The sequence below is a fragment of the Lissotriton vulgaris genome, chromosome 5, assembly GCF_964263255.1.
Source record: "Lissotriton vulgaris chromosome 5, aLisVul1.2, whole genome shotgun sequence".
NCBI classification, from domain to species: Eukaryota; Metazoa; Chordata; class Amphibia; order Caudata; family Salamandridae; genus Lissotriton; species Lissotriton vulgaris.
The window spans coordinates 1,247,551,842-1,247,570,125 of NC_141693.1; the positions used below are offsets into that span (position 1 = coordinate 1,247,551,842).

At 42.9% G+C, this 18,284-nt stretch overlaps 1 protein-coding gene across 2 annotated transcripts in view; it reads left to right on the top strand.

Annotated features, from left to right (window-relative positions):
- The window catches only part of DENND2D (DENN domain containing 2D), a 637,596-nt gene that overhangs the window by 78,994 nt on the left and 540,318 nt on the right, over positions 1 to 18,284 (top strand). For both annotated transcript variants that reach the window (XR_015295991.1, XM_086923088.1), the window contains exon 2: positions 1,961 to 2,139. Coding sequence is in view for 1 of the 2 variants with exons in the window: in XM_086923088.1 (XP_086779214.1) it covers positions 1,961 to 2,139 (179 nt within the window). In the remaining variant the exon portion in view is untranslated. The remainder of the gene's footprint in view (positions 1 to 1,960; positions 2,140 to 18,284) is intronic.

The following is an 18,284-nucleotide window of genomic DNA, read 5'->3' on the forward strand; positions in this document are numbered from 1 at the left end:
GGTTATTTGTTTGAATCCGATTTATTCAATTGTATTTACTCCATGTTTTTCAATTTCCAATGGTAAGAAATGTTAAGCAGTGGCCTTAAATACACCTGCTATAATAGTAGCAACCATGAAATGAATGATCATCTACTCCGAGTAAAATAAAACACTAACAATCTGTTACATTAAAACATTTCAAATTAACAATATTAGGCAAGACACCTTCCTCGCTATAAGATTAAAAATCACTTGTTTTTCCTTTCTTGCTAAACTACAGGAACCCAGCTTAGTAAACATAAACTCATTAAATGCTGGCATTACCCTACATTACATATTCAGCAAATCTTATAATTTCCCTGGGAACAGTGCATACCCTGTAACTCTTGAAATGTAAACTTAACTGCAATGTTAATTGATAATATTTTAAGAGCTCCCTCTTACACCAGAGTTTATCAACATGCAAAAATGTCTTTTAATGGTGACCCGCAACATTTTAACAAAATAGATTTGTATTAGTATCATGCAGTTCAGTATAACATTTTGTCATTAACATCTTACCAACTCTGTAAGTGATAATATTGTTTTTCATAAGCACTTTGTATGCAATTGCATATTAATCTCATCAGTTTTTCCTAGTTTTACCATGGGTAAATTTAACCTGTCTCCTTCCTCCTTACATCTGTCTCTCTTTATTGCTAGGACACTTATCGAAAGACCTTCTACTAATTAGCCTTTCCGTAGGTCACCCATAAGAGACCCTTCAAGATATGCACCCCTTGGAAAAGTTAATGCTTTAACCAAGCACAATTCTTGAGCCTAGGTTAATTAAGGTCACTTTCTCACAATGCCCCACCTCTGACCTATTCTGCCCATAAAACTCTGGACAAAGAACATATGTTTGTTTCCATCTGAGACAGCCACAGGTATGTGTTTACCAGAGGTATACACTTGCTTGTTTCACACTTGGCTGACTCTGCACTTTATAATCTGATGAGTAGTCGTTGTGCTACAAATATTTTCTTTATTCATTTCACTACCTGCTCATCATGACCTTTAACATTTGTCGTTACAGAAACCCGCTTACTAATAAATTTCATGCATCCACTTTTTTTCAAACGTGCAATCTGTTTTTATGCAGTGGAAATGTAGTCTATTCCCTTCAGACTTCAGTAAAGACAATATGTTGTGTTTATTCAGGAAGGGATCAAAAATCTGCATAGATTTGTCAGGCAATCTTATTTTTCTTTAATATTGTGTCATTCCTTGTTGCACATTTCCAATCCACTGCATTCGGAAAGGATATGGATTGTAGAGTCTTCAGTAATCACTGTATAATCCAAACTAATGTGTTCATTAATGGAGCATGTAGCAATCATACATCCCTTTTGTTCCACAATGTTACTTCTACTACGCTACGTTAATCAAAAGAAACAATTTGTAACAGTTTATTTTGACTGCATACATAGTATCCCTTATCATCACCTCTTACCCTGTTTAGCACAAATCATTTTATGTTAGAATGAGAATGCTTTATGTCCAGTGAGGTTTAGATGACAATGAGGTCCAGAGGTTTCACATCATCATGGGTTAGGCGAGAGCAGTGTGAAAAAAAGAGGATGTAGAGTGATTGAGTCGGGAGTATTTAATTTGTTTGCATATTGTCGGTGATGGTCTTCTGAGCGAATGAGGTTGATGTTTAGTGCCAGCATGGCCAGATCATGGCAAGGTTGTCTAAGAGGTTTCTGTGACTCATGGGGAACGTATATAAGAGAAATGTGCTAGGCTGAATGGTGATATCTGTTCGAGGGAGAATACCATGGTGTGACTGGGTGAGGAAAGGATGGAGTTGTGAAACTTGTCATACCTTTATGTAGACTGCACCTTCAGTTCAAGTACTAGAGTGTTTTGTTTAATTTGCTTTGCACAGATTTCAGTAGTGATTCCTTTTGGATTGATTCATGCATATTTTTTCCAGAGTACAATTCTCAATCCATTGCAAAGGAAAACGTTTTACCGTATGAAGGAAAAAAAACAGAGGGGAAGCACTTACATTTTCCTGGAGGGCAATTCTTCGAATATCTAGTGGTGGTATCCCTAAAAAGGAAAAGACCTGGGGAAGACTATCAGCCTGAAATCACATATCAGTTCCCGAAGGTAGGTGTCAATTGTTTAGAAATGTTCTCATCTTACGCAAAATGTATATCACTGAAATTAAGTATTGCTTTTCAGGCTCTTTTATTGTGAGACTTGGTTTGCATTGAATCGATATTTATTTCAATGTTACAAATTTTGTAGCTTGACAGGTCATTTCAAAGTGATTTGAAGTACTGATCAAACAGAACACAAAGCTCAATTGTGGCTTTCTAAAACATGCACTTATTAACCCGCATCATCTTGCATTAATGATGTGAGCACGACAACGAGCTAAGCAGACATAGCCTAGAGTCCACAGATCAAATCTCGGTTTTCAAAATGTTATCCAGTATTAGGGGTATCTTTCATAGATTCACATGCCTGAATCATTCCCCGTCGTCGGGGTGGGAGTCCCCGGTACATAAAGAGTAATGTCATATAGACATATACATAGTAATAGGTCTGAGGCCTCTCATTAGTAACATATCCATGTCCTTTTGTAAAAAAGACCAAACTTTAGCCAAGAGCCAATAAGCTATCACCACCCTCCAGAACGTTCTTGGAAGGAGCCCTGTCCCTCAGATTTTCTACCGCACGTCGTGTTAAGGGAGTCTCCACTAACCTCTGCTCAGCTTTCCTGTATTTCTGGATTTTTTCCACAAATTTTCTCTCAGAATTTTTCTCTGTGAGGGGTTTTCAGTTCACCATGGCTGATACTCATAAAAAGGGGATTGTTAGACCTTGTACCTCTTGTGGCAAAAAGAGGCTTCATGTAGATGACAGGCATGAGGACTGGTTTTATTGTCTCTACCCAGACCACTCCCCTAAGGATTGTAAAGTCTGCCGCACTTTTTCTGCTAAAACTCTCGGACAGAGAGGGACACCTGTTGATATGGCTTCAGAGACTGAAAGATAAGAACCAAGCAGTCTCTTCAGGTGAGAGTGAGTGTTCAATCAGGAGTGCACATTCCTCTCCTAAAAGGCCTAGAATGATATCCCCAGGACCATCTTTGGAGCCACCTCAAAAGAAAACGCCCCAGTCTTCAGAGGTTCATTCAAAGGCCGTGGCTGTGAAGGTTTCTCTTCAGGATTCTACTCCTACCTTCAAGAGACCTTTCACAACGTCTTCAGCTCTGCCTGTGACAACGTCGACAGCAACTATCTCCACGTCGGTGGCGTCATCCTTGTCATCCACGTCCACTACATCCTCGTCGTAGACGGGTAGGTCTGTTTTTTTTTTTATCATTATGATCAAGAAATCGTCGACTAGCTCTTCCACGTCGACAAAGTCAAAATCGTCGGCGAAAACTCCATCGTCGTCAACGAAATCATCATCGTCGCCGACGAAATAATCATCGTCGCCGTCTAAATCATCATCGTCGTCGTCGAAAACCTCATCGACTACAAAGGCTCCATCGACTTCGACAACTCTATCGTCGACTAAGTCGTCGACGAGACCATCGACGTCCACACCAACGTCAGCGACGAAGAAATCACTGTCGACGACGCAACCGTCTACGACGCCATCTGGATTGATTGTCGACATTCCTCCGTCGACGAGCACCCCGTCGATGAGCTCGACGACGATAGTCTCCTACCTTGAAGTATACATACACGCACTTTAAGGTAAGCGTACTCTGATGCCGGAATTGACCTCTCCGAGCAGAGTCCAGGCACTACCACCTGCTCATCTACTGGACACTGAAGACTCTGATGAGGGCTCTATGTTCCAAACTGCAACCAGCCCATCTCAACTGCATGTTAAATATCATGAAAGCTCAGATTGTGAAGACCAAGAACAGGACGAAGTGGAATACCAGGAGGAATACCAGCCTCCTGCTCCTCCACAACCTATGGTGTGTCTTCCCGCATCCATAGTGACAGATCTGCAGTTCTTGATTTGAGACTACAAGCAAAGGTTTCCCTCCACTCCTCCTCCACCGCCAGTAGTGTCACCTCCACCTAGACCTCGGCCTCCACCTCTAGTGCTTCAGCCAGATCCTGCTCCTTCGAGCCCTCCACCATCCTCAGATGATGATGAAGAAGAAGAAGAAGAGCAACAGCAAGAGGAAGGGGAACTCCAGGACTCACATGCCGAATGGGATGACTACGTCATTTCATGTCTAGCATCCCCTGTACCAACGCAAGCGGACTCGCCCCCGGAAGACATTGGAGGATTCCATAATATCTTGGATAGGACGGCGTTGCGTTTTAAAATTCAAATGACCACAGAACAACAGGACTGCTTCCTTTACGATTTTAAGGAACCATTCAAAAAGGCTGTACGGTCCATTCCTATCATTGACTACATTTGGGACCAAGGGGTTAATATCATGCAAAACCCTTCATCTTTGCCCCCCCGTTCTGCCCAGACTGCACAAAAAATATAGGGCTCCAGACACGCTCTAGCTTGCCTTACTGGCCATCCCAAGCCGGACTCTGTCATTACTCAGGCTGCGCCGCGCAAATCCAAAAATCCATCTGCTGCGCTGACTGCGCCACTAGATAAAGAAAGACGAAAACTCGACAAAATCGGAAAACGGTTTTCTTCTATGTCAGCACTAACAGTGCGTGCTTCAAACTCTATGGCACTGTTAGGACGCTACAATCGTCAAATGTGGGCTGATATCGACCCATATTTGGGATCACTGTCGGAGGAACAGAAGGAAGAAGCAAAAAAGATTCTCTTAGAAGGCGAACGTTCAGCCTCTGAGATGATTGATTGTGCAATGGATATCGCATCCACGGGGTTCCGCCAGCTAGCGGGAGCTGCGGTCCTGAGGCGACAAGGTTGGCTCAAAGCAATGTCTTTCCAACCTGAAGTGCAGACTAAAGTGCTAGACGTGCCGTATGATGGCCAACTTCTGTTTGGACAACACATTGATGAAATGCTTTAAGGTATCAAAAAAGATATTGATACAGCAAAGGCACTGGGTACCCTCCAGTATAAAAATCCTCCCTTTCGGGGCTCCAGAGGGAGAGGTCAATCGACAAGAGGTGACTTTCAAGGGTACAGATCCTCGTACAGCTCAAATCAGCAGTACAAACCCCAGTATCAACAGAAACAACCACAACAACAGTCATCCTGGTCGAGGAGGAAAGAAGGACACAGCCAGAAGACAATGACTTCTCTTTGCCACAGGTCTCCGCTTCTTCTCCGCCTTGCAAAGTTGGAGGAAGAATTTCATCCTTCCTACAAAATTGGAGACAGATTACAATGGATCGGTGGGTCCTCCAACTTGTTCAATTCGGACACTCTCTGGAGTTCGTGGAAACTCCACCTCAAAAACCTCCACGCCCAATTGTAGTGTAGTTCCTATTTTCCCTATAGGCCCTGCGCATTGGAATAACATAAACAGCAGTGTAGACGTAGGACTGCGGTCTTCTAGGTCTCTACTGACTATGTTAGACTTAATTGGGTTTGTACCAGCTAGCTCAGAGGTCACTGGAAACTTTCTTGACTGAATAGGAAGTGATCAGCTTCCCTGGCTCAGACAAGAAGGGATTCTGTTTTCCAACGACCGCATTAACATGACAACTTTGCTCCTCAGAATAAGAGTCAATCTCTAGAGTCGTGTGAAACAATAGACAGCTATTTCACTCAGTCAGTTGTGCAGAATTACTTTCACCAGTTATGCAGAGAATAGAGAGACGGGCGTTTTCAATAAAAGGTATTATTTATTGAACAGTCTTCCTTCTCATGCAAGAGAAATGAATTGCCACAATTGTAAGACTTGTTATTATAAAAAGTGCGTACAGTAAAAGGAGTATCACGGAATAATACTGTAAAAACATGGATATGGTTTCTTAGCCATAAGATAGTTTAAAATGAATAAAATATATACATTCATATATACATTTGGCTAACGTCCTCAACTGGTGCTTCTAACTAAACCTACCCCAGTGTACCTGACCTAAGCCTAACGTGTGGGAGGGAGTAAGTAGCAGTTTAAGTTAAGTTGGTTTTGCCAAGGGTTTGCTTCAAGAATTCTCTCTAAGGTTTTAGTCCGCAGCGTACCTCTGGAATAGAATGTTGGAGGTCTGGTGTCTCCTCTCAGGACTCGATATTCCAGTTACCCGCAAGGGTAAGCTGCAAACGCCGGAGCTGGATTTTCTCGGCAGGAGAAAAGACCGCGTCTTTCTTAGCGAGTCAAAGAGGAGGGGCAGCGTCCGTGAGTTTCTCGCATCTGCTGGGCTCTCTGCAAGGGACAGCTGTTCTGCTCCAGTATTCACCACTACCGTGTTTGCTTAAGGCAACGTCGGTATTATTTATACCTGAAAGGTGCCGAGTTTGACGTACGTTTTTGGACATAAGACGTCAATAAAGATGTCACTAAGAACTGGTCGTTCTTACAGTGCTCGCAGGAGTTCTATTACAAATCAAAACAAAGCAAGCGGGGCTTTCCAAGGTTGCTGGGGGTTTGGTATGTCGAAAGAACTCTGTGTGCTATCTAGGAATCTAAGGAAGTCACTTCTGCTGTGTCATGGACTGCAGAGGCGACTTGCTGAAATATGGCTCTGATTATTATGCCGTTATAGGGATATGTATTGATTATAGCCGTATAGGGGCATAAGGTCACAATATTGATCAGGGTCCTAGATAAAACACAACACAATGCTACACAAGAATCTACACCTGCTGCAATTGGAGCTCTCACTAATGCTCCAGAAAGGAGCAATAGAAAGAGTCTCCCGTGGTCAGAAGGGCAAGGGGTTCTACTCCCGATTCTTCTTAATTCGAAAGAAGGAGAAAAAATGGAGACCTATATTGGACCTAAGAGATCTCAACAAATACCTCAAAAAACAGTCATTCCGTAAGGTGTCCATCCAAGAGGTACTGCAACTCCTCAATGCGAACGACTTCATGGTGTAGACCTTCAAGACGCTTACTTTCATATACCGATCCACAGGAACCACAAACAATACCTCCGGTTCGTTGTGGCTGGCAAACACTACCAGTTTCGGGTATTGCCCTTCGGCCTGAAGTCGACACCACGCATTTTTACGAAATGCTTGTCTCCAGTAGCAGCGTACCTCCGGCAACAACATCACCAAGTCTTCCCGTAATTATACGACTGGCTCGTCAAGGCACCTACTTTCGCAGGCATGACCAAGTCCTCCAACGCCTATCTTCAACTTTTCAACGACCTGGGCCTTACTCTCAATCAAGAGAAATCCGTCCTTCAGCGTTCCTGGCGTCTCACTTTCCTGGGCGCTGTCCTAGATACAGCTCAGAAGAAGGCATTCCCTTCGCAGGAACGTCAATCCAAGCTGACGTCTTTGGCCTGGATAAAAGCCAAAAAGACCATCACGGTGCGCCTGTACAAATCCCTGCTAGTGATGATGTCCTCGAACATCCTGTTAGTTCCACACTGCCGCCTTCATATGCGTCCCCTTCAGGAGGGGCTATCCACTCAATGGATCCAATGTACAGGATCATTCGACGATGTAATCCGAATGACTCCTCCCATGGTCCAAGCTCTGCACTGGTGGATTCACCCACAGAATCTTATGCAGGGTCTACCTTTCCTACTGCCAGTTTTGCCACATGTGATAACCACAGATGCGTCCTTAGAAGGATGGGGTGCGTTCCTTCAGGAACTCCAGATCAATGGACAGTGGTCCCCTGCAGAGAGACTACTGCACATAAACCTCCTCGAGTTAAGAGCAGTTTACCTGGCGCTTCGAGCGTTCCTGCCACGGATCAAAGATTCCCCAGTGCTTGTGAGAACCGACAACACCACCACAATGCACTATATAAACAAGCAAGAGGGGACTCGCTCTCTGACGTTGTCTCAAGAATCTCAAAAGATTTGGAACTGGCTACTTTTAAACAACATTTCCCTTCGGGCAGAATACGTCCCAGGGATGGACAATGTCCTGGCAGACTCACTGAGCAGACAGCGCTCTGTATGCCACGGGTGGGAGCTAGATCAACAACTTCTCAACTCAATATTCTCCTGATGGGGCAGGCCTCACCTGGATCTATTCGCGACCAAACACAACGCAAAATGCCAACATTACGCAAGCTGGCATCCCCAGAAGGGATCTCTAGGGAATGCATTTTCGATCGCATCGGTGCAACGTCTTTGCATACGCATTTCCTCCATTTCCCCTGATTCCCTGGGTCCTCCGGAAACTGAAGGCGGAGCATTGCACCCTGATCTTGATAGCCCCAGCGTAGCCGCGCCAACACTGGTTTACAGAGCTTTATCTCCTATCGCTGGAACCGCCGATCCCATTCAAACCGTGCCCAACTCTCCTCACGATGAACCACGGGCAAGTCCAGCATCCGGATCCAGCATCTCTCAAATTATCGGCTTGGCTCCTGAGTTCAGAGAATTCCAAAACTTAGACATTCCTCAGGAATGCATAGTGGTCTTAGCCCGGGCTCGGGCCGACAGTACCAACAAGACGTATTCCCTGAAATGGAAAAGGTTCTGTATAAGGTGTAAAGCAAACAACATACACCCTTTTTCTTCGTCACCTGCACAAATTCTGCCTTACCTTCTTCATTTGGCAAACTCAGGGCTGGCCCATGCTTCAATAAAAGTTCACCTGGCGGCCATATCTCGTTTCAGACGTTCCTCGTCTGGTGCTTCCTTCCGGTCCAGCAGACTTGAAAAACTATTTCTGAAAGGCCTGTTTAGGACGTTCCCTCCGGTGAGGACTTTACCACCTACCTGGCAGCTAAACATTATGCTTGCTCAGTTGATGAAACATCCCTTGGAGTCAATACACAGAGCTGACATCAAATACCTTTCCTGGAAAACCACTCTCCTACTAGCGCTTACATCGGCAAGGCGAGTAAGTGAACTCCAAGCCTTCTCCATTCAAGACCCTTTCCTACAGTTCAAACAGGACAGAGTGATTCTAAGGACTAACCCTAAGTTCATTCTTAAGGTCCCATCTAACTTCTACCTGAGCGAACCTATAGTTTGCGGACTTTCTTCCCAAATCCACTTTCCGCAGCAGAGAGGGCTCTCCACTCGCTATACCTCAAACGTCTGAAGTTCTACATCCACAGAACAGAACAATTTAGAAAATCCAACCAACTCTTTGTTGCCTTTAGCAGACCTAGAAAAGGTTTTCCATTGACTAAGCAGGGCATTTCATGTTGGATCTCTGCGGCTATTGCTTTCTGCCATCAACATGCAGGACATCCTCTGCATTCCAAGGTTCGGGCTCATCGACTAGAGCGGTCTAAACCTCAATGGCGCTCTTTGCGGGAGTACCCGTCATTGACATATGCAGAGCGGCGACATGGAAGACGCCGCATACGTTCACCAGGCACTACTGCTTGGATACTGAACTTATGAAAGATGCAGCAGTAGGATAAGCTGTGCTCCGTCATCTATTTCACCAGTGGTGAGCCCTTCTCTCTTTCATCCCACCTTCCTACTGTCTACTTGCACATTTCTCTTTTATATGGTATTTTGGTACTTTTTATATTTCACAATTGATATTTTATTATCAAGAGATTTTACATGTTGTACCATTCGAAATGTGCTGGTGATTGCTTGCTACTATGATTCAGGCATGTGAATCTATGAAAGATACCCCTAATACTGGATAAGAAATGCGTTACTTACCTGTAACTTCGCCCTATCTCTCTGCTGCCCCTCCTGACTAAGTTGGCTGAGAAATTTGCTAACTCTCAGATTTCCAGCTTCATAGAAGCGACAGGGGGCCTGGACCAATCTCAATCTGGGTTCAGGCCCAACTACAGCACCGAATCTGCTCTCCTCTCCGTGACCGACAACATCAAGATGTCACAGGATAGAGGAGGATCAATGATCCTGGTGCTGTTAGACCTGTCTGCAGCTTTCGATACTGTGTCACATAAGATCCTGCTGAACAGACTTCAAGGAGTGGGCATTAGAGGCCAGGTGCTTGCATGGTTGGAGAGTTTTCTATCTGGGCGTACACAATCTGTCAGCTTGGGCCCCTATCATTCCATCACTAGGGAGCTCACCAAAGGGGTGCCACAGGGCTCATGCCTAAGCCCCACATTGTTCAATGTGTATGTGGCCCCCCTTGCTGAGATTGTGAGGAAGTACGGATTCACACCTGTGTCGTATGCCGACGACACCCAACTCCTCTTCCCTTTCCATGCCCTCAATGCTAATGTTAGGGAAAACTTTGCGGAAGGTATGAGGGCCATCTCTAACTGGATGGCTGCCAACTACCTCCAGTGCAACGTCGGGAAGACAGAGGTGATGCTCTTCGGTAAAGCTAGCATGCTCTGGTCCCCCGACTGGTGGCCCCAAGACCTGGGACCAGTACCTTCCCCAAAGTCTACTATAAAAAACCTAGGAGTGAAACTGGATCAAAACCTAACCCTAAAGGATCACGCGAACGTGATTGCTGGAGCCTGTTTCCATACCATTGGCTTACTCAGACGTGTCTTCCCTCTTTTACCTGACATCTACAGGAAGACACTGGTACAGACCCTTGTAATAAGTCGTCTTGACTATTGCAATGGGCTCTTGATACTAGCCAATGAGGATGCCATCAATAGGCTGCAAGTGGTCCAGAACACGGCGGCCAGATTGATTCTGAACGCCCCCCCTAGAACTCCTTCTGGACCCCTGTTGAGGGAACTTCACTGGCTCCCGGTACGCCAACGGATCAAATTCAAGATCTGTTGTACTGTACACAGATGCATTTTCGGAAATGGCCCTAGCTACCTAGCCCAACTATTTCATCCTTACAGACCGGAACGCGATCTTCGGTCCTGCAATCAGCTCCTGCTTAAATCTCCTTTCATTAAAAAGACCAGACAAGGTGGCCGTGCCCTCTCCTCAGTGGGGCCAACTCTGTGGAACAATCTGCCCCTTAGCCTCAGACAGATCTCCCACCACCCTACATTCAGGAAAGCATTAAAGACCAATCTGTTCACTGCTCTATAAGCCGTCCTCTTCCCCTCTACGCATTTTCAGTTCTCTGGTACCGTTGCTATTCAGTCACCTGTGCTTGCGGCCATAGCGCGGAGATAACCCTTGGGTTCGATTCTGGCGCTCTATAAGCAATTAAATAAATAAATAAATAAACTGCAGTTATCCAGTATTGGTATCTTTCATAGATTCACATGCAACCCACCCACCTCCCCTGGAAGGGCTCACCTTGGTTCTCTCAGTAGGTACTACTTAGCACTGTGCTTACGAAATCTGAGGGACTAGGGCTCCTTGCAGGAAAGTTCTAGAGGATGGTGATAGCTGATTGTCTCTTGTCCAAAGTTTGGTCCTTTTTACAAAAGGACATGGATATGGTAATAATGAGGCCTCTGGCCCATTACTATGTATATGTCTATATGACATTACTCTTTTTATGAACCTGGGACTCCCACCCAGACGACGGGAAATGATTCAGACATGTGAATCTCTGAAAGATACCAATACTAGATAACTGCAGTTACAGGTAAGTAACGCATTTCATATTTGATTTCGAAATGTTGATCTTCGAGGTTTATCACAGTATTCGTTGGTACTAAAACTACAATATTGTTTGCCACACAAGACTTTCTACTTAGGTGATGGAACATTGATACTGTGCTTAGATATATTGCTAAAGTAGCCGAACACTGCTTGAAGTTCTCTAAAAAATATTGTAAATAAAAGGGAAATTAATGGAGGACGCAAAATCCACAAAGTCAATTTCATCCTCCTATTTCCTTGTTCCTCACATCACCTAGATATCCCTTACTCCCCAGTTTAACATGGTTTTTTCAACTGTTACTGTCCTTAGTGTCTTTATTTAACTACTTCTTTACTGCCTAATAATTTAACAGATACTGTAATGACAAATCTTGCTTCTGAACCTAGAAGAAGCGTCCTCTCAGGCTGTCTAACTTCAACCCTTTTCACTTCACACTGACGCTTCCAAATACCTACAAAGTCCTCTCGAATGAGGCCTGATCAGAGTTCTTTCATTTGCATTTCTGGGTTTGTTAGCCTGTATTTATGTGAGGAATGTTACAGGAGGGTGAAAGTCCACTGCTTTTCTCAAAGACTGACTAGATTTGAAGTGGGGCTACCCCCAACTCCCTACTCTCTTAGTTAAGTAAATAAATCATTCTACATGCAGAAACGTCCATAACTTTCTTAGAAAAACCAGATGGCATTACTAGAATTACCCCATATCTTCTGTCATCCTTGTTTCTTCCCTGGTCTATAAGGTTTAAGTTTGTCACAAAACAAAATGTCATGGAGAGAAAACTTACAATGCTTGTGATGGGCAACCTACAAATTATGAAGCTGGCAGTGATGGGGGGGGGAGGGGGAGTACTCTGATTTGCTGTATTTATGTTGAGCGCTGTACATGTCGTTCATCCTTGGGGCTCAACACCGATCTGTATTTTGTTCCCCACCAAATTCTTTGATACACCCAAGAACACATTTGTCAAGGTGTTGTTTGATTAAAATGAAAAGAGTTTGCAATCTTGATATTCGTTTTGAAGGTGAACACTTCCCAGAATATCATAGTTGCTTCTCTGGGCTTCCCATCATTCAGTTAAAGATAGATAGTATGTCTGATACAGTCAGGTCGTGGACAGGAGGACATTTGTACTCACCACTAAAGTGGCTAATTTCAAGCCCGAAGCACTGCAGCATCCACTGATAACCATTGGCTCCAATGCTGGAGTCAATTTTTCAAATAGAATATATAAGACTCCAATTTGCCTAGCTGAGTGTCCTATTCTTCCCTTTTCTTATCACTGGTACTCTGGTCCATTTTTCTTCAGCCAGTCACTATCCAGCCAGGGTGGTTCCTAACACTTTAGTTCTTTGACACATGAATTCTTCAGTATGCCACATACCACAGGTTCCCTCGTCTCTTCTCTGCTGAAACATACAGTTTGTGGTTGGAGAACTTGGTCTATTGGCATTGTGTTCCACTGTAGACCGCTGTGAACTTTCAGGAGGACGAGGACGTGAGCGTGCAATTAGGTCAGGACCGTGGGAAACTGTGCTTGAGGGTTGGTGGTGGTCAGTTTATGTAAGGCACACAAAAGTATGCCATGGTGTTGATGGTTTTTGAAGTGCTTGTTGGTCTAATCTGCGTCATCATTTGTTCCAGTGCCAGCAAGGAATTGAAAGCCACAACCTTTATACATTTACTGTATTACCATAGGACAGGGGTTCCATGGGCTTGACAGAAGTTTTTATATATATATATATATATATATATATATATATATATATTACCAATCCGATTCCCACACGATAAAAGGAAGGCACGGACTCCATGAATTTGACTCAAGGAAAAGTATTTAATCCGACATGCTGCACAGACGCGTTTCGGCGGAAGCCTCCGCCTTGCTCACTTACTCTGCTGTGAGTAACATCAGTATATATAACACTTCACATGATGACGCATCAAAAACAGACCCTATGGCATGATTGGCTGTCCATTACCATAGTTACCATGAGTCATGATCCAGGCAAACATAAACATAGAAGATTTGGTTGTCTCTGCGACATGCTGCAGTTAACTTCTTTAACCATAAAGTAAATATAACCTTCCAATCGACTGAAAAATGAACAGCGACTGTTAAGCCAGGATAGGTTACTACAGTTTACATGACGGTTGCGAGAATGATCTCAAATTAATTACGTATATTGTAACGTTATATATGTACACGACTATCATAATTCTTCGCAACCCGCTATACAATTACTATCATTGTATGGTTGATAACATTCTCAGCCAGGACACGATTAATGCATTTTCATGCCATTGTATCATCATGGGTCAACAGATCAACAGTAGATAAAAGTGTCATGCCGAAACTACGGAAGAACATTTTAAACGTAGCACAAGGATATATATATTTTTAGAGTGCTTAGAGTAAATCGCCTATTTGCAATTATGTATCAATACACATCGTCTCCAAGTGGAGTAGATAGCTCATAAGCAGGTATGAAACGCTGCTGGAGTGGCATCGTACACTCTATAACAATTGGCATGGCAAAAGAACGACATCTTTCACATATATACAAGGCATACTGTTAATGATTGTGTGTCATACAAATATAAATAATAAAGTTTAAACTAAACCATAAAGTTTCACAATAAGTTTTTGTGTGCAGAGTTGTTCATGGAATGGGTTTTAAAGCAGGAGACGCTTATCACTGGATTATAAATGTACAGTTAAGGCCTCGTCCGAGTTCAGCCCATTGGGAATCTTTGAGTTTAGCAAGATAATGTATCTTGATTCAAGACATCTTAGGGCTAGTCTGCGATTCCCTCCCCTGGGATTTTTAGGGACACTGTCCATGACATAATAGGAGATATGCTTGATATTCCCTTCATGTTGTGTGTTTGTGTCTGGCCACTGGATAGGTTTGGTCATTATTTGTGATGTGATGTTGGAGAATTCTGATGTGGGCTTGATGGATTGTGCTCCCAACATAGCGTTTACCACAACTACAGACCTGAACATATACGGCATACTCGGTCTTACATGAGTATCCACCCCTGATGATATAGGGTTTTTTCCTGAATGGCACGGTAACCTCTTTCATGTTTATACCTTGTTTACAGGCTTTGCACTTGGTGCATTTTCTGAACCCTTTCTGAGGTGGAGGCCAAGTGGCGGGTTTTACCTGTGTTGGTGAATTACAGACTAATTGGCTGCGCATTGACTTCGCCTTCCTGAATGTTATGGAGGGTTTGTTGCCATTCAGATGTCCTATCACTGGGTCATTTTTTATCAGTGGCCAGTACTTGATTGTGGTACATGCTAAATCCCGTTATCCTAGGGATGTTCAATGTGGTCTTTGTTTGTTTATTTTTATTTTCCAAATCCTTGGAAAATAACAGATCCTTATAGTTTTTAGTTTTGCATTTTTGTTCAGCTTTAGTCAATGTTTGTGGTTTGTAACCCCTCTTATTCAGTCTCTCAAACAGGTCAGTTTTAGCCTTCTCTATGCCTGCTTCCGTGCTGCAATTGCGTGTCATGCGCAGGCATTCAGCATAGGGGATAGACTCTTTAAGTTTTGTAGGGTGAAAGCTAAGTGCATGGAGCACTGCGTTACCCGCCGTCTCTTTCCTGTATGTCCTTGTCTGTATCTTATTATGCTCTACATAGAGTTCTATGTCTAGAAATTGGAGCATTTCTTTGCTTGTAGAGCATGTAAATTTCAGGTTTAGGGCATTTTCATTTAGATTTTTAGCAAAAGACTCTGCACTCTCGATAGTCCCTCTCCATAGAATAAAAATATCATCTATGTAGCGTTTATATAACACTACATTTTCAGACAAGATTTCAGCATGCTTGGTGGCTAATACCTGCTCTTCCCACCATCCCATATGCAAATTCTTATAGCTGGGGGAGAAGCAAGTACACATAGCCGAACCCTGCAGTTGTTTATAGTGTAATTTGTCAAACAGAAATGTATTATTGTTCAGACACCATTCCACCATCTGCAATATCATTAAGGAGTGTTGGTATCATGCTATAGGTCTCTTATTTAAGTAGTATTCTAATGCTTTCAAACCATCTACATGACGGATGCTCGTATATAATGCTTGAACGTCTAACGTCATGAACATACTCATCATCCCAATCAAAGTCATACAATTGTTTGAGAAAATCCCCACTGTCCTGTATGTAGGCGGGTAGATCTTTTGCAAACGGTTGTAGGAAGTGGTCCACATAGGTGCTGGTATTCTCGAACAGACCGCCAATGGCGGATATGATTGGTCTTCCTGGTGGTCGCGTTGGATTTTTATGAATTTTGGGTATCCGGTATAGTTGCGGTGTTGTAGGGTAATCGTTTTTCAAGAAATTAAATTCTGCTTTGCTGATTAAGCCCATATTCCTCCATTTGTATAGTTCAACATGATACCTTTCTTGTATTCCAACTATAAGGTTGGGGCTCACTCTACAATAGCATTCCTGATCCTGTAACTGAATCATAGCTTCTTCATTGTACATTTTAAGTGGCCACAACACTATATTTCCACCCTTGTCCGACCAACATACTACGATATCAGACCTAGTTGGTATTTTTGCAATTAGAGCACTGTATTCTACTCTCCTGTTGTGGTTTTTGGTGCAAAATTGTCTTGTGCTCAGAAATGACAGTTCTTTTAAGTCCTTTATCACATTTTCAGAAAAAAGATCTAGACCATCCTTTAGTAAAACTGGCATAAGCACAGATTTCGGTTTGAACTGTGTTTGCGTTGTTTGATGTGCATTCAAATTGGCTAGATTTGCTATTTCGCCAGGTGTCAGTTGGCTTAATGATTCCTCATATTCCAGGGCATTGAGATCCCCCAAGGTTGCCATGTCCACGATACTGAGAATATTATCGATTTCTTGGCCAGATTCTACCATGTTCGTTCTTTTGTTTGTACAGTTTATAAAGTATTTTTGCAATTTAAGTTTTCGTGTGAATTGGAACAGGTCTATTCGGGTCTGAGTATAATCAAAGTTTGTGGGTGTGCAATACGTTAATCCCAATGAGAGTATTTTAGTCTCACTGGGTGTTAGTTCAAGATCGGTTAGATTGATAACCGTATTGTCCAGATTATTCTTTAATTCGTCATCCATTATCGTTTCTTGTTCTTTCTGTATTTTGGCTTTGTTTGTTTTGTGGCACCGCCACCCCCAGCGTCTGTCCTTTCTTCTTCTGCTTTTTGTTTTTTGTCTTGGTTGAATTTGCCTTTGTTCCACTCTGGTCGTGAGTTTATCTGAGGCCTTAAGGATTTGAGGCGCTGTAACCGAAAATAAGCCAATTCCTGTGCTGGATTCGGAATTTGACCTGTCAAGACCAAGGAGCTGTTACTTTCTTGATCTGATTCCACCGAGGTACTTAGATCAGTTCCACTTGTGGCGGGTGTTGTTTGTAACCCGCTCGCTGTTGCTGATAGCTGCTGCCTCTTTATGTTATCGAACTTCCTGGCAAATGTATATATTCGGCCATTTATATAATCATTCCGGTCTCGCTGGAATTTTATTGCCTTCCGTTCTTTTATTTCTTCTTCTAATTTAGAAAGTCTATTCTTTATTTCTTTCAATGCGGTGGCTATTTCCTCTTTATTTTCCCTTGCATCCAGATCTTTAAGTATTTCTTCGATTCTGGATATTATTTTATACCGATCACTTGCCGCATATTTAATCAATATTTTGAGCATGTTTTGTGAAGCTTGGGCATTATTGTCCGCCCAATCTTGCAGCATAGCCGGGTCTGGGTTTGCATAAGTGGGGGCTACTAATATTCTTAGTCCACTTGGTACCCTCCCCACATCCAGATAACGTTGCAGGGACTTGATCTCCCACCATTTGGACACTTCTTTTTTCCGAAGTTTTTCTAATTCTGCACATAACTTTTTAGTGCTATTGTCTTTATCAGGTACTGTTATCGTGTCTAATTTCTTTCTTTTAACTGCCGTGCTTGTATCCGCGTCAACAAATACATCCAGTGCGGCCTCCTCCCGCTCTCTCTCCCAGTCCGCAGACATGTTTAGCAGTTTCACGGATTTGTCTGTTACTTGTGAAATTCACTGCCCGTTATATGTAGTTTTCACACAGAACGGGACTACCTCTCCCATAAACCCTTGCGTTATATATATATATATATATATATATATATATATATATATATATATATATATATATACACACAAAATATATAATCGCAAAACAAACAAATGTATGCAAGAGCCTCTTGTAATAAGGAAAGAAATTCAGTAATTGTACTTCACATTCAATAAACAATAGCTCAGCAATAGTAAATACCGTGCAATGCTCAAAGTGAAAATGTAAAATCCGCATTAAGCACACAAATACACCAAAGGTTGTAACACAGTGAATCACATAGGGATCCTGTTAAAAAATGGCATGTTTCCATTTTGAACAATCAGCAAACAATCTCAGGTGTGTTGTTGACGTTTCGACCCAGTGTATCAATTTACGAGACGCATGAGGACCTAAGTATTTGTCTGTCAACCTGCGAAACAAGTGAAAGGGGGCCTTTAGTGTGTGTCAATTAGTGCCACTAATGTCTATGCACCTCACTATATAGTCTATGCATCAGATAACGTAAAGTTCTGGAAAAGAATGAAGTTCTATCTCCCAGCTACGTTGCCATCTATATCCACATACAACTAAAAATGTATAAAACAAAAATGCTGCTTTAATGTCTGGTACCACCTGC